Consider the following 14,008-nt stretch of genomic DNA (forward strand, 5'->3'; position numbering starts at 1 on the left):
ACGAGTGCAGAGCTGCTCAAGACAGCCATCCTAATTATTTGACACGCATACACCCGGTAGAGTTCAAGCAAGAGCTAAACACCATCATAGGTCTGCATTTAAGACACTGTAAAAGTGTGTGTGTGTGTGTGTGTGTGTGTGTGTGTGTGTGTGTGTGTGTGTGTGCGTGCGTGCGTGTGTGTGTGCCAAACATTCGTCCAGACTGTGCCATAGCAATAGACGAAAGATACAAACAGAAATCTTTGCCGCCACACAGAGATATATACTTTAATTTTTTTATTAATTGTTTTCAATAAAGGGACAAAATTGGTTGGTGAACAGGATAATGTAGACAACTGCCAAAAAACACAGACAGTGGTTTCTCCAATAAACCTTACATAGACCAGAAACAAAAATAACAAAAAAGCAAGTTTGTCAATGACCTTTGGTCATTCTTTTCTTAAAAAAAAAAAGGAAAAATAAAATGAAACAAACAAACAAATATGGATCCATTCTATGTCTCTGTTTTGAACAGAGTAATTAAGCAATAATAAATAGTGACTCCCATTGAAAAAGATAAAGTTCAAGTTCAAGTTACAACAACATCTCTCATAACAGGAATAGAAAAGGCTGATAACAAAATATTCCGCATTGCCATTTACAAAAGAGTATGAACTTAAGTGGGCTGCTCCTTTAGTTCCATTTCATTTAAATATGCTTTGCATATGAAAGTCGTCCCAATCTAAATATAAAGCACCATTTAATATTTGGCAATGAAAAAAAACACCTGCAAAACATTGATCATTTAATTCATTTATTTGAATGATTTTTTTTTGTTACTTGTTTACTGGTTTCGTACTGCATATGAAGTTTGCGTTTTGAAGATGCTGGAATGTATTCGGGTGAGACATGTGAAAAGACAGAAGCACACTACAGAACAACCCAACATCAGCTTGCTGTACTGCATACAGAATGGCAGCAGAGGAGATTTTAAAAAAGAAGAACAGAAAAAGATATGTACAACCACCTGTTTTAGCTAGTGTGGACATTCTCAAAAGACTCCGTGGGGAAACCATTGAATGGCTTCCATTGTACAATGCCACATACTTCTTTTTTTAATTTGATTTTTTTTGTCAGTTTTCTTTTTTTAAACATACAAATAATTCGCACTATATTATCCTGCCAAATTAAAAAAATATACCGTGGCAGCTTGTTGTTTTTTTCCACTACCAAAAAAGGTACAATTATACCTTCTGAGAGAACAAGCAACAGTTAAAAATACAAGCCTCAATATAAATACTGTAGTACCTACACTAGGTGAACATTTAATTCAAATACCATTCTAGAAATACAGAAGAAAGTAGACCATAAATGTGTTTTAGCATAGGAACTGACATGATGTGCATTTTCCTATATTTAAGTTTCTCTATTATATATTTTATATATAATCTTAAACCTTTCCCCAATGCAAGTTTGACCTGAAGAGCTGTGAAGAGCCAAGACAAAAAAAAGAATAAAAAAAAAAAACAATAAAAAAAATCACAGATTTTTTCCCATTTATATATATTTATATATTTTGTGATCGAGTCTTGAACGCCACCAAGACAAAGAGAAAGAGAAACAACAAACTTAAATACAGTTTCCCCTAAGATGATGAAATGTTACTTTTTAAAAAAGTTTATTTTCATACTTAAAAAAAGATTTGTACAAAAAAAAAGTTCTTGCAGTGAAAGCAGCAAGTTTCAATTGTCCGTACTCGGTCAAGCACTGTTAGCGTTGACACAATAATAATAATAATAATAATAATAATAATAATATATCAGAGTTGGGCTTTTTCATTGTGAGGTGTGAGGACGAGTTGGCTTTTATACATTAAATAATGACACCACGTTCATTTCTTTAGGAAGTTTTCCCTCTTGAGAATACCTGTAAACTGGGAAACTTTAACAGTGCACTTTGTTGTCCAACAGGCAAACAATCTTAATTTATACTCAACTGCAATATCTCCAATCAGCGTGTCAAATACAAAACAAAGGGCTGAGAGGCGTGTGCCGTCTAAACACCCGAAACATTGTCTAAAGTCATTAATGTCATAATGCAACAAGAGTCTCCTTGAATGTCAACATATATCACACTATGTGTGAAACTAATATAAAAGTAAGGAACAAAAGTGATGTGTATGGTTTTCCCTCTCGCTCAGTAATTCAAGTTCATTTAGTCTTTACAGGGAGCTCAGACATCGGCAATAATAAAGAAATAGGATTCAGACCTGTAGGCAATTCTTAGTTAATCATCACTGACAGCTGCAAATATTTGAATGTTTTCTTAACCAGTTCGCAAATGTACATTGCATTAGTTCGGTCTAAATGGCCTCAGGTATTCAATGGACGTTCACGCTAACCTTGGGTCATGAAAAAGCGCCAAAACGTTGTGCTACTGACGACTTTAACCAAAACAGAAAAGTCAAATAATTTCAAACTGAAGCCAAGTGCCGCTTAGTACAGTACCTTTAAATAGAGGAAGTAAACAAGTCTGAACCGCACTCTGTGTAATGAACGTGCCATGCACACTACAAAAACTTCAATTTAACGTAGGTACCCCATGATGATTAACTAGAATTTCCCTTTACTTTTTGATTATTACAATGTCTCTCTAAAGTCACAGTTGACTAGCAATCAGGTACTTGATGCAAGAACCTTTTAAGGATCACATGGACCGTTTTGTATGATCTAACTGAGACTCCAGAATTACAGCAGATGAGATTAACCAATGCAATTTTAAGATATCCAAGGCACTCTTTTTGTTTGTTTTACCAAATGATAGTACAAATTCAAATCTTAATGTTTTCCATTTTAAGAAATTCAAAGCAGTGATTACTTTTATTCTATAATATGGCCCGATTCGTATTTTAACCCTGCGTGGACAGAACATCTTTTTGAAAGATTAATTTAAGTGCGATACTGAGCCCGTCCAAAGAGGGTTAAGAAATATACCGTAGTCCTCCATGTTACAACACAAAACTGTACATGATATGTATTACAGAATGTATGCAGCATGGTTGTTTTTCTTTTCTTTTTCTTAGACCTTAAATAAAAAAAGGAAAAACATTTGTAAAATAATGAACGGTAAAACAGCTACACATTTACTAAACAGCTAACCAACCAGGGACGATTTCTTTTAAAATTAGCCAAAACATATCATGCATGCTGTCAAATTTTCAAAATGGGAAAGAAAAAAAGAAAAGTACACGACATGTAAATTATTGCACAAGAGAAAGGCTCCAAGTTTGCGTCAATGCAATAGTATTGCCCCGATACAGATCATGCATTCAACGGTAAATGAAAAGGGTGTGCTGGTGGTGCCAAGCACGTCGTCTTAGCCGCCACTGGACTAGCGAAACAGGGAAATCTACAAGGATGAGGGTGGGGTAAGGTGTTCTTCGCTGTTAACAGGCAAGTGAGCCTCCACACTCCACCGCTACTCAGTTTTAATTTCATTGTTCAATGCGCGGTCACTGTGCCATTTTTTCATATGTTTCTCAAGGGTGCTGTACACACTAAAAGGCATCTGACAGATTTCACATTTGTAAACGTCCTTGCCGATTTGCCCGTGCGTTTTCATGTGCCGTGTTAGCTTGCTGCTCTGGGCACAGGCATAATTGCAGAGCTCACACTTATAAGGCCTTTCGCCCGTGTGGCTACGTCGGTGCACTGTCAGATTGCTGCAGTTTTTGAAAATTTTCCCACAGAACTCGCAGGTGTCACTCCGTCGACCATCTTTTGAGCTGGGCCGACCATGACCCCCGAGGTGTGGCGTGCTGCCGCCACTGCCGGTCCCGCTGCGGCCCGAGACGCCGCCATCCATATCACCTGGTGGCGTTGAGAAGCGCAAGCTTCCGTTCTCTGAGGAGTGCTCTGAAGACGAGGCGAAAGGCGATTGTCTGGAATCCCCGAAATTCAGAAAGGGGTCTTTTAGCTGCCGAGAAGCAGCGTAGCCGGCCAACCACTGGGAATAGACGTTCTCAGTGTTGGGGATTGTAGGGGTGGAGAGGTCAAAGTCCTTTTCCAGCTTGATTCGTTTGGAGAAAGGACTAAGTGAGCTGGGGCTGCCCAGCAGTAGCTTCTTGGACAATCCCACGGAGGCGGACTCGCTGGGAGATGAGCCCCGACCGTTGATGGCAGAGACACAACCCTCGTCCACTCTGTCTGATTCCAGGGCTGAGTCCTCATCACACATGCCCCTATGTGCATCATTGTCAGAGTTAAGAGCTCCTCGCTTGTGTTGATGGAAAGCCTCGCTGTAGTGCTGCATGCTGGCAGCCAGGCCCATGCCTTGCATAACTTCAGGCAGCGAGCGCGGTATATCGCCTTCACTAAGACGTCCGCCATTGTTCTCGTGGTGCCGGGCAGCCTCTAAATTGAGGCTGAAATGGTAGTTATTTCGACCTCTCTCCCTCTCTCTCACCCTCTCCAACTCCTCCTCCTCTCCTTCTTCTTCTTCCTCTTCCTCCTCTTCTTCTTCCTCCTCTTCCTCCTCCTCTTCTTCCTCTTCCTCCTCCCCATTCTCTGGAATATGACGGTCATTTTCACTCTTGAATTTCGCAACCACTGACTTGAGGGCATTACTGGCACTACCCACAATGTCACTGGTTCCTGGCTCAGGGGAGCTAGTTGTGGACAAGCCATCGTCAGATTTGACTGTCATGGGGGATGATTTATTGATGTGTGTCTTCATGTGGCGTTTTAACTTGCTGGCCTGTGTACAGGCGTGGTCGCACAGGTGGCACTTGTAAGGTTTCTCCCCCGTGTGACTGCGTCGATGCACAATCAAATTACTCTGGAATTTAAAAGTCTTCCCACAGAATTCACAAGACTTGGATTTCAAGGGTGTGTTGGGCTGTTGTGCAAGTGGGGTCGGAGTGGTCTGAGAGCCAGAAGGGGACTGCATGGAAGGTAGGGGAGGTGTGGATAGAAATGGTGGCTTGCTTCCCGACTGGAATGGTTGTAGTAGCCGTTGCATAGGGCTGGGTCGGTTGGGTGAGAGGGGAGGACTAGACCCTGAGGTGTTCCCAGCCAGCTCCCTTAGCCTACGAGAGAAGTCCATAGCTGGGGGATCCAGGGGTAAGGGGTTGAGGCGCAGAACCCTGTCGAAGGCACTCGGGTGGTGGGTGGCCAAGGCCAGCTCCTCCGGGCTCAGGTGCTCCATGCGATGGGGGTCTAAGTGATGGCGAGGTGGAGGGCTAAAGAGAGGTGGGGTTGGGGGAAATCGCCCCTCTCGGAGAGGGGGTCCATCACGTGCCGAGTTGGGTATCCGCAGCAAGTTAAAGGGGCTTCCCTCTGGGAGATGGATGCCATGCAGGGGGGGCTGAGATGAGCAGTCTGCACCCATTCCTGAAGGGGCTCCGACGCGGGGTGTGAGCGGGCTTCCACGCTCGCTCTCAAGGTAGATGCGGAAGCCATGAGTGTTCTGGGCATGTTGCAGCAGGAACCAGGCACTGCTGAACGGTTGCTTACAGGTTGTGCAAGTGTAGCTGCTGGGCTCATCTTTACCTGCAAAAACAAAACAAAGGAAGGGTCAGCTTTATAATCATACCAAAGACTTTTATAGCAAACCATTTAGAGAAAAATCATTACATTGCCTGAATGGAGAAGCATGTATTTGTTCCCACTCATTCCCAGGTTGCTGCCTAATGCATTTTATATGGTTAAAAACAATACAGACTGGGCTTAATCATTTATAAATCTCCCTCATGACCAGCCTAGACCCCAGGCCTGTGTGGCCCATGTACTAACAGACTCCCATCGGCTGTAGCCACTCAGCAGTCTAAAGAAAGTATCATATAACAGTAAACACAGCTCTTATTATAAACATGCTCTCTAACAGCACTACAGGCCAGACCCCAGTGGAACAGAGCTTATTTTTTACAAGACCCATACAAAGCAGTGGCAGTCCCTCATAGAAGGACTGTGTAAGAGTTTAGCTCAGGTCTTCTCAATGGGCGGGGAACCTAAACGGCAAAACGTTTGCTTTGGGCTACACACTGCTCAGCCGGTTGTTCTCGCAGCGGTTGTCAGCAGGGCTGTTAAAGCAAACAACAGTGCTCTCACAAGATCAACGCTTTCATCTACGTACAAAAACAGAAGAACAGGATGCACAAACAAATTTAGAAGTACTACTGTAATAGATCAGATGATCGGAGGAAACACACATTGTTGAAGATGTGGTAAAGGTTACATAGATTACATTAATGTATGCACATTTGTATAAAATAATTACGGTATGTTTCTGCCTTTGAAATTATAAATCTATTTAATAAATTAGATACTCTTCAAATGTATGTTCATACAAAATAAGTTTACTAACAGCAGTTACTAGAAATCTACCAGGAGAATAGAAACAAGAGAGATGGTCTCCTCCCTTACAATGAAAATGGTGAAGCATGTAGACAATTGTCACAGCAAAGGAACGTTTAAAACAATAATTGACTTTCAATGGCACTTTGACAATGACCCGTGATTTTCCTCCCATTGCTTTTGTAATCTCATTTAATGTTCCTGACTCCACCACCTCATTTAGGAGATTAGATAATAAAGGAAGCCAGAAACAAGAGCTCAACATTAAATATGCTGTGCCGAAGCCTGATGCATTATTATAGTTTTGGTGAAACAGCGTAGCCTCAAAACCAAACTAACAGATACCTAATAATGCATACATGCAAAGACAATTTTCTTATGTGCATGCATGAAGATGAAGAATTTCTAGCGAGAAAGCTAAAAATAAGTAAGTTTGTGAACAGGAGTCTCATTCTGTTTTCATAGACCCTCCACATGTTAAGCCTAAACGAATTACACCCATAACCTTTCACACATTTACCTATTCATTTTTATTATAGGTTTCACAGCTTGTAATTATCTGAGCAGTAATAATTTTCTGTTTTGGCCAGTTTTTACTTTAGGTGAAATGGACTAAAAGCCTTAAAATTAATTTTGAAATATACAAATTAAACAAAAATCTTCAAAATACCGTGGCATATATCAGACGTAAATGTTTTAGGTGGGTCATCCAGATGGAAGCTACATAGCCTTTTTTTATAATTACACTAAATAAACTCCTATAAAGTGCTGCAAATGGCATTTGCATCATCAACAGGTAAACAAGCAGGTTCAGGATGCCCATAGTTTAAAAAACACACGATTAACTCACAAATGGCAATGAAATGGATATTTTCATGAGGTAATGAGTGACAGTTTGAACTTTGAAAATTACCAGCACTAAAAGGGATCTAACGCGCATCGCGGTTTTTCGCGGGCACAGATATCTACCTACGCTCCCAAAAACGCAAGGTCAAGCGGTCAGGAAAAGACCCATCATCCGCGCAGGAACCACAACAAAAAGCAGCGAAAATGGACAGGAGAGATGGATTTAACTCCCCCCACAAGCCAGAGGTCTCTAAACTGCTATCATGCACTGTTTACAAGCATCCCGAGAGAAAGTGGGGAGAGAGAGAGAGAGAGAGAGAGAGAGAGAGAGAGAGAGAGAGAGAGAGAGACATCGAAAAAATTGAGAGAGGGAAAGAAAAAAGAAAGAGGTGCCGAGCGGAGCCGCGTGCATTTTTTCATCTCGTTTGTTTTCCTCAGAGGGGCTTTTCTGAAGTCTTCAATAGCGGTAAAGCATGTAAAGAGGCAAGGCCTTTCTGCTGCTCAGAGGAGGGAAGGCAGACCAGAGCCACTGTGGCTTTCTGGGATAATCTTGTTAATGCACACAAATGGGGTGGTTCTGGAAGGCTCTGAGGCGAGCAGACAGCCACCTCCGGACATTGCTGCACCCTTTTGTGCCATCATCATTTTGTTTCTGCCTTGGAACTTTGAACACGAGGAAACAAAAACAAATGCACTCTACACTGGCAAGGTGAAAAAATATATATATATACATATAAAGACAAACAGATGAGAGAGAGATCTATGCAGTCATTTTTACAGTGACTTTCCAACAAGAGATACTTGTATTTTTTTATTAACCAATAAAATAGAAAGTGCAACTCAAAATACTGTCAATATAATACAATATTCTAAAGCATGAAAACACAAATGAACCAAGGTGTCAGAACAAGAGAGCAATTGTGACTATATCACACACCGGCATTGAGCTGAGAGACACAGGAGGAGAGATGTGACGAATGGTGTGAACAGAGAGAAAAATAACGGCACACTGCTGCTCTGTGGCCCTGCCACCCACGACCACCTCCTGACAATCTCACTCATGACCAACAGCTGAAAGCTTTGCACCAAATCAAGACTGCACACCACTTTATATCGGGGGGTTGATGCAAAGGCCGGCTAAATTATGGATCATTACAATCTGCAGAAATTACGTTTAATTGTCGCCACCTGCAGAGGCTTTAACCTAGTATACATTTTTGTATTATCATGCAAAGGGTATTTTTTCTGCTGTCACACAGCTAAAACTGTAATGGCCATCTCTTGTGGAGGTTGAGTGAGAGTTTTAATTTGTCGGCTCTTAGACACAAAACCAAACTCTATTGTCAATATAAGGTTATGAAAATTCTGTTCTTTAACTACACTTTGCAATTTGTGAGTTTTTTTAATCATTGTTATTATTATGATTATTTTCTAGTGTGAGATGGTCTGTTGTGTTCTTACCAGCCACGAGCATCTATGAAGGACAGGTTACTGCATCGCCATGTTTAACAAGGTCCTGCTTCATTTCATTACACATGGCAACGCTCGGCGGAATATATAATCATCTTTTTCACATGACATTTTAAATATCCAACTAGACAAATAATTGCAGCAATAATTGATAGCTTCGCGCAGCCGGCGGTATTATTGACTGGCATGCCGCTCGCAGACACCGGCGAGCACCATGCGGGCATTGTGCTTGGCACGCTCGCATCCAGGTTCCTCTTCTGACAAAACTGTCACAATCTGTTCCGATGACAGGAATCTGCAAGCCACCGACAGGTGCTCCAATAATCTGCTATTAGACTCAGAAGATTTTACTAGGAGGAATTAAAAGCAACAGCCTGCCAAAGAAATTAGCTTCCCCCTCCTTTTGGTCTAATTTTAATTTTCTCAAGAGACTTAAGAGTATTCTTTCTGTCACTGATTGTCTTTTTGAGTGGAGAATTTGAGAGCTGATCATTTGAGATGAACAGTAAAAGCGGGAGTGGGTTAAATATGTGTAACGCCTTACAGCAACCAATAGGTCCGAAAGGTTGTTAAATAAAAAGATAATCTGCGCCTCTGCACTTTGAGCATTTAAAATAAGCGGCCATAATCTAATTTTATCAATTCCTGTGTTAATTAGAAAGCACTCCAATTTGCAGCAAAAGCGGGTCAGTTCGGACAAGCTGGCGAGACGCGTCGTGTTTGAGGCAGGGAATGCTGGTGACAGTTGTTGGACCGGTCTGCGGGAGCTGGCAGCAGCTCGGCTGCTTACAGACGGATGCGAGCGCTCAGTGCATTGCTGGCAGTTTTTACACAGGGAAATGTCAGAGCGATGTTACAGCACAGAGCCACGGGAAAACAAGAACACCCCCTCTTTCAAGTCAACACCCCCCTAAACTGCCAACCACATCCTCTCAGGACCGACTAATCCATCTAAATCGTCACACACACACACTCGCACACATTAAACTGCAGTTAGATGAAGCCGCACTAAATGATCTTGACAAAAAGTGAGTCTGTATTACACATCGGTGATGGCTTGGCGGATTGTGAGTGGTGCCCATTCTGAAATCTAAAACTTTAAGGAAGGAAATATGTTTTGATCCCCCACCCCTCCTGCTGAGTTGTGCATCTCACTCAGGAAAACTGTACCACACCAAACAGATAATTTTACAGGGTAAAAATAACCAAAAAGTGTCAAGTTTTGACTCTTTTTGCAAATTTGCTTATTTTCACGGTTCACCTTTGCTGCAGAATAAAATCTGATTTAGGACAGGCCAGTTGTATTTTATACACACACGCACACATATTCACTTAGCTGTATTTAACTGTATTTTAATGAAATTGGTATGATTATAAATGGTTTTCATTTGGGAATGTAGTTGTGTAACTAACATGATTCCTTGCAAATACCAACAGGTTATGGACTGTCTGAATTTGTGTGTGTGTTTGACCCAAATTATGAGGACAAATGTGCAATGTATAAAACTTTAAATCTGCTGCATTGTGAGGACATCCAAAATAAGTTAATAAACATAGTACATTATATCTTAAAGGATTTGTCAATTTTCTTGGACTAATTCCAGATAATTTACTCACCACCATGTCTTCTAAAATGTTGACATCTTTCTTTGTTCAGTCTAGAAGAAATTATGTTTTTTGAGGAAAACAATCCATGATTTTTCTCATTTTAATGGACTTTAATGGACCCCAACATGTAACAGTTTTAATTCAGTTTAAAATTGCAGTTTCAAAGGACTCTAAATGATCCCAAACGAGGCATAAGGGTCTTATCTAGCCAAACGATTGTCATTTTTGACAAGAAAAATAAAAAATACGCACTTTTAAACCACAACATTTCATCTACCTCCGGTCATGTGACGCACCAGCGCGACCTCACGCAATACGTCATCACGTCAAGAGGTCACGAAAGACGTATGCAAAACTACGCCCCAGTGTTTACAAGTGTGGAGAAAGAGGAAATGTATGTCGAATGAAACTAATTAATGTCTTTGTGTCAGTTTATTGTTTAAAATGGTCCGCAAATGTGCATTTCATATATGTAACACGTGACCTTTCTACGTCATTACGCAATTACGTGAGGTCACGCTGGCACGTCACAGGACCGGAGACAGACGAGAAGTTGTGGTTTAAAAGTGCATTTTTTTTTTCTTGTCAAAAATGACAATCGTTTCGCTAGATAAGACCCTTATGCCTAGTTTGGGATCGTTTAGAGAGTCCTTTGAAACTCCGTTCAAACTGCAATTTTAAACTGCATTAAAACTGTTAAGTGTTGGGGTCCATTAAAATGAGAAAAATCCTGGAATGTTTTCCTCAAAAAACATAATTTCTTCTGGACTGAACAAAGAAAGACATCAACATTTTGGATGACATGGTGGTGAGTAAATTATCTGTTTTTTTTTTAAGAAAATGGGCTAATCCTTTAATAAACATTTTAAAATGCTGTAAAGTTTGTGTGAGAGTTAAGGGTCAGGAGAATATCATTGGCTCAGTATAAAATGTGGAGGTCAATGGACGTCCGCAAATGCTAGTAATGCCAATACGTGAGCAGGATGAGTATTATCTTAACTTAATGTGTGTGTTTGTTTTGCTGTGGGTGTGACTAACACACATGGATGACTGGCACATATATTTTGAGAGCGTGTAAATTTGGAGTAATATCTAGGGTTGGCTTTGTTAAGAGATCGGGGTGCATTTCTTTGTGTGCCGTCTGGATCGATGGCGATGGCAGACCAAGATGAATGCCAGATTAAAGCAGCTCGGGCAGCCCAATATCCCCGACATGCAGATTTCTCCATTGTTAATTTTTCCTCCCACCACTAAAATCTCTCTCCCCCCTCACTCACGGTATACACGCCAAACAAAAGCACCGGATACAAACACACTAGCGCTCACTGATTTAAAACCTCCTACATGCGAAAGTGCAGGTCATTTGGACATTTGCTGGCATTTTGCAAGCCGCACTCGCAGTCTTCCATCTCGACGCCTGTCAATAGCCAAGATCGTGGCTTCTTTTGTTTTGTCCTTGATGTGTTAAGATTCAACAGCTCCCAGAGATAATGGTAATTGAAGTAATGCAACAATGCAGTAACAGGATTAGTGAATGCAGGGGGAGAAAGGACAATGCCATGTAATATCATTTTTTATTTTTATCAGTGGCTTATGCTTTCAAGAACCTTTGCATATATTTGTGTTTGAGATGTCTTTTCACCTCTACACCTGCTCAAGACTTAAATATATGACATAGATATATTTTCATATAACTTTTTCATACTCTAAATGAATATAATGCATGACATATGCGAGTACATACAGTATGTGTATGGGTACATGTTGCGGGATGTGTATGAATTTTTTTAACAATAAGAATTTAGGTTAAAATTGTATAAGAATGTATAAATGAAAAAAAAGGTTTTTTTACTAGTCAATGCACAATTGAACAATTGTAACATATTATAGTTATAGAACTGTAATGCATGAAATTTAAAAAAGTAAGTTTAAAATGCTACATATTGCCATTTATTTATTGTATCACCCTCTCTCCATTTAATGTAGTCTAAATCGGCTTTTAAAGGTGTCTATGTGTATGTGAATGTGTGCTCAGGTCATGTGCGTCTACTTGGTATCAGTATTCCTCTAAGCAGTCTGGATGGATCGGTCCAGCAGCGCTCTCATACACACGGCTCTTTGTCCAGTTCCAGACTCTTTGTGGTGTGCCGAGTGACTGGCCACAAACAAAGGACTGTTTGACCAACACTTGTTCACTGACAAAGCTGGACATAAAAAGTGCCATAAAAATCCTGAAAAAGACTTTTCTCACACTGTGTCTACTCTAAACCTAAACATTATGCGTTTCTCCCCCCTTTGCCAAAAAAGCTTACTAATATGTAAACAATGCAGCGTAATGTGGCATTAGGCACATTTTTCAAACAGACAGAAACGGGAGTGGGGGTGGACTCACTTAAGGTAGAGATTTTGGGATAACTGTGGCTGGTGCTCCTGGGCAAAAAGCAAGTCTGTACTGTAATTAACCTGGATAGGCTGGCAAAACTCGGACTTTCCCTTATTAACTTTCGCTGTCCTGAACCCTGATAAGAAGCGGGTGATAGTCTCTTTTCATTTATTTGCCTTAAGTGAGCTAAAATTGGGGCACATTTCACACAGAGTGGGCTTAGTTAGGCGACACTGTGCCAGTTAGTGAGTAAGTCCAATTTATACGGTCAACCTCTGATTAAAGACCACAGCAAATCTCATGACAAACAAGCTGTGCTAATGTATTTTTGGATTGCATTGGCAATAGTTTAAATATTTCTACCTACAGTAAATTCATCCTACATTCTGTATAAATATAACCTTGATCTGGGTAAGGTCAAAGATTGAAATTAAAGTGAAATCGATTAATGAAATGAAACTTTGGTGCTCCTAATCTCATAATTAGATTGAGACTTTAGCCTGGATTCCACCGACAGCATCACGTTTATGCATGCACTGAGTTAACAAATAAACCGATAAAACTGTAACCAGTAAATGTGTAAAAATCTAGAAGAAAAGTTTTCAAACAGTTTCAACAATTTGTGAGAGAGCTGTGATAGGTCAATCGCTCTGGGCAGAAAATAGATCCTCCAAATTAATGAAGCATCTCAGTAGTGCTGCAATTCCCTTTCCACATTATGCGCTTAATCCCTGCATCAACTCAATGCGACATTCACCATCATGCTGCCCGTCTGCCTGCCTGCCGGACAGCGAGAGCAATTAAGAGCGCCAGAGATTTCCACACACCTGACTCCTCGCTCCTTATCATTATTACAGAGAGAAGAGATGTGTCCCCCAATCAGAAATATACACGGCTAAACAGGACCTGCCCAGCTAATGATAACTGCAGAAAGTGGCATACATTTCAAATCATCTCAGAGCATGGCCAGCATTCTGGTCTATTTCTGCTTTAAAGGGGCAAAGCGTGTATTCTGTTATTGCTGAATACGTGCAGTTGATTTCAGTATTTAAGGGCAACAATGAGACTAATTTCACAATCCTCTCTGTGAGTCATTAGGCGCTGCTCTACAATCTGCCACACAAGAATGAAGACAAAACACAATTACCCTGGAGTGCTTTTATACAACTGTGATATGAAAGCATTATTGTTTTGGGGAGGAGGCCAATCAGGACTTTAAACTGTATATGTATATTTGCATTTGTGAGTGTATGTGCATAGTCAATCTAAAACGAAATGAAGAACTGTGGGGGAAATTTCAATGCTGGGTGCCTACTGTGATCCACATCAGTCTACTGCACCCCTTGGCACTGATGGCGGGCCACCATGC

At 40.8% G+C, this 14,008-nt stretch overlaps 1 protein-coding gene across 5 annotated transcripts in view; it reads right to left on the reverse strand.

Annotated features, from left to right (window-relative positions):
• Window positions 1-444: 444 nt before the first annotated feature.
• bcl11aa (BCL11 transcription factor A a) overlaps window positions 445-14,008 on the reverse strand; it is a 53,354-nt gene continuing 39,790 nt past the window's right edge. For all 5 annotated transcript variants that reach the window (XM_065296703.2, XM_065296706.2, XM_065296704.2 and 2 more), the window contains one exon: window positions 445-5,528. In XM_065296703.2, coding sequence (XP_065152775.1) covers window positions 3,457-5,528 — 2,072 coding nt within the window. In that variant the 3' untranslated portion in view covers window positions 445-3,456. The remainder of the gene's footprint in view (window positions 5,529-14,008) is intronic.

Source organism: Paramisgurnus dabryanus, chromosome 20 (assembly GCF_030506205.2).
Source record: "Paramisgurnus dabryanus chromosome 20, PD_genome_1.1, whole genome shotgun sequence".
Taxonomy (NCBI): domain Eukaryota; kingdom Metazoa; phylum Chordata; class Actinopteri; order Cypriniformes; family Cobitidae; genus Paramisgurnus; species Paramisgurnus dabryanus.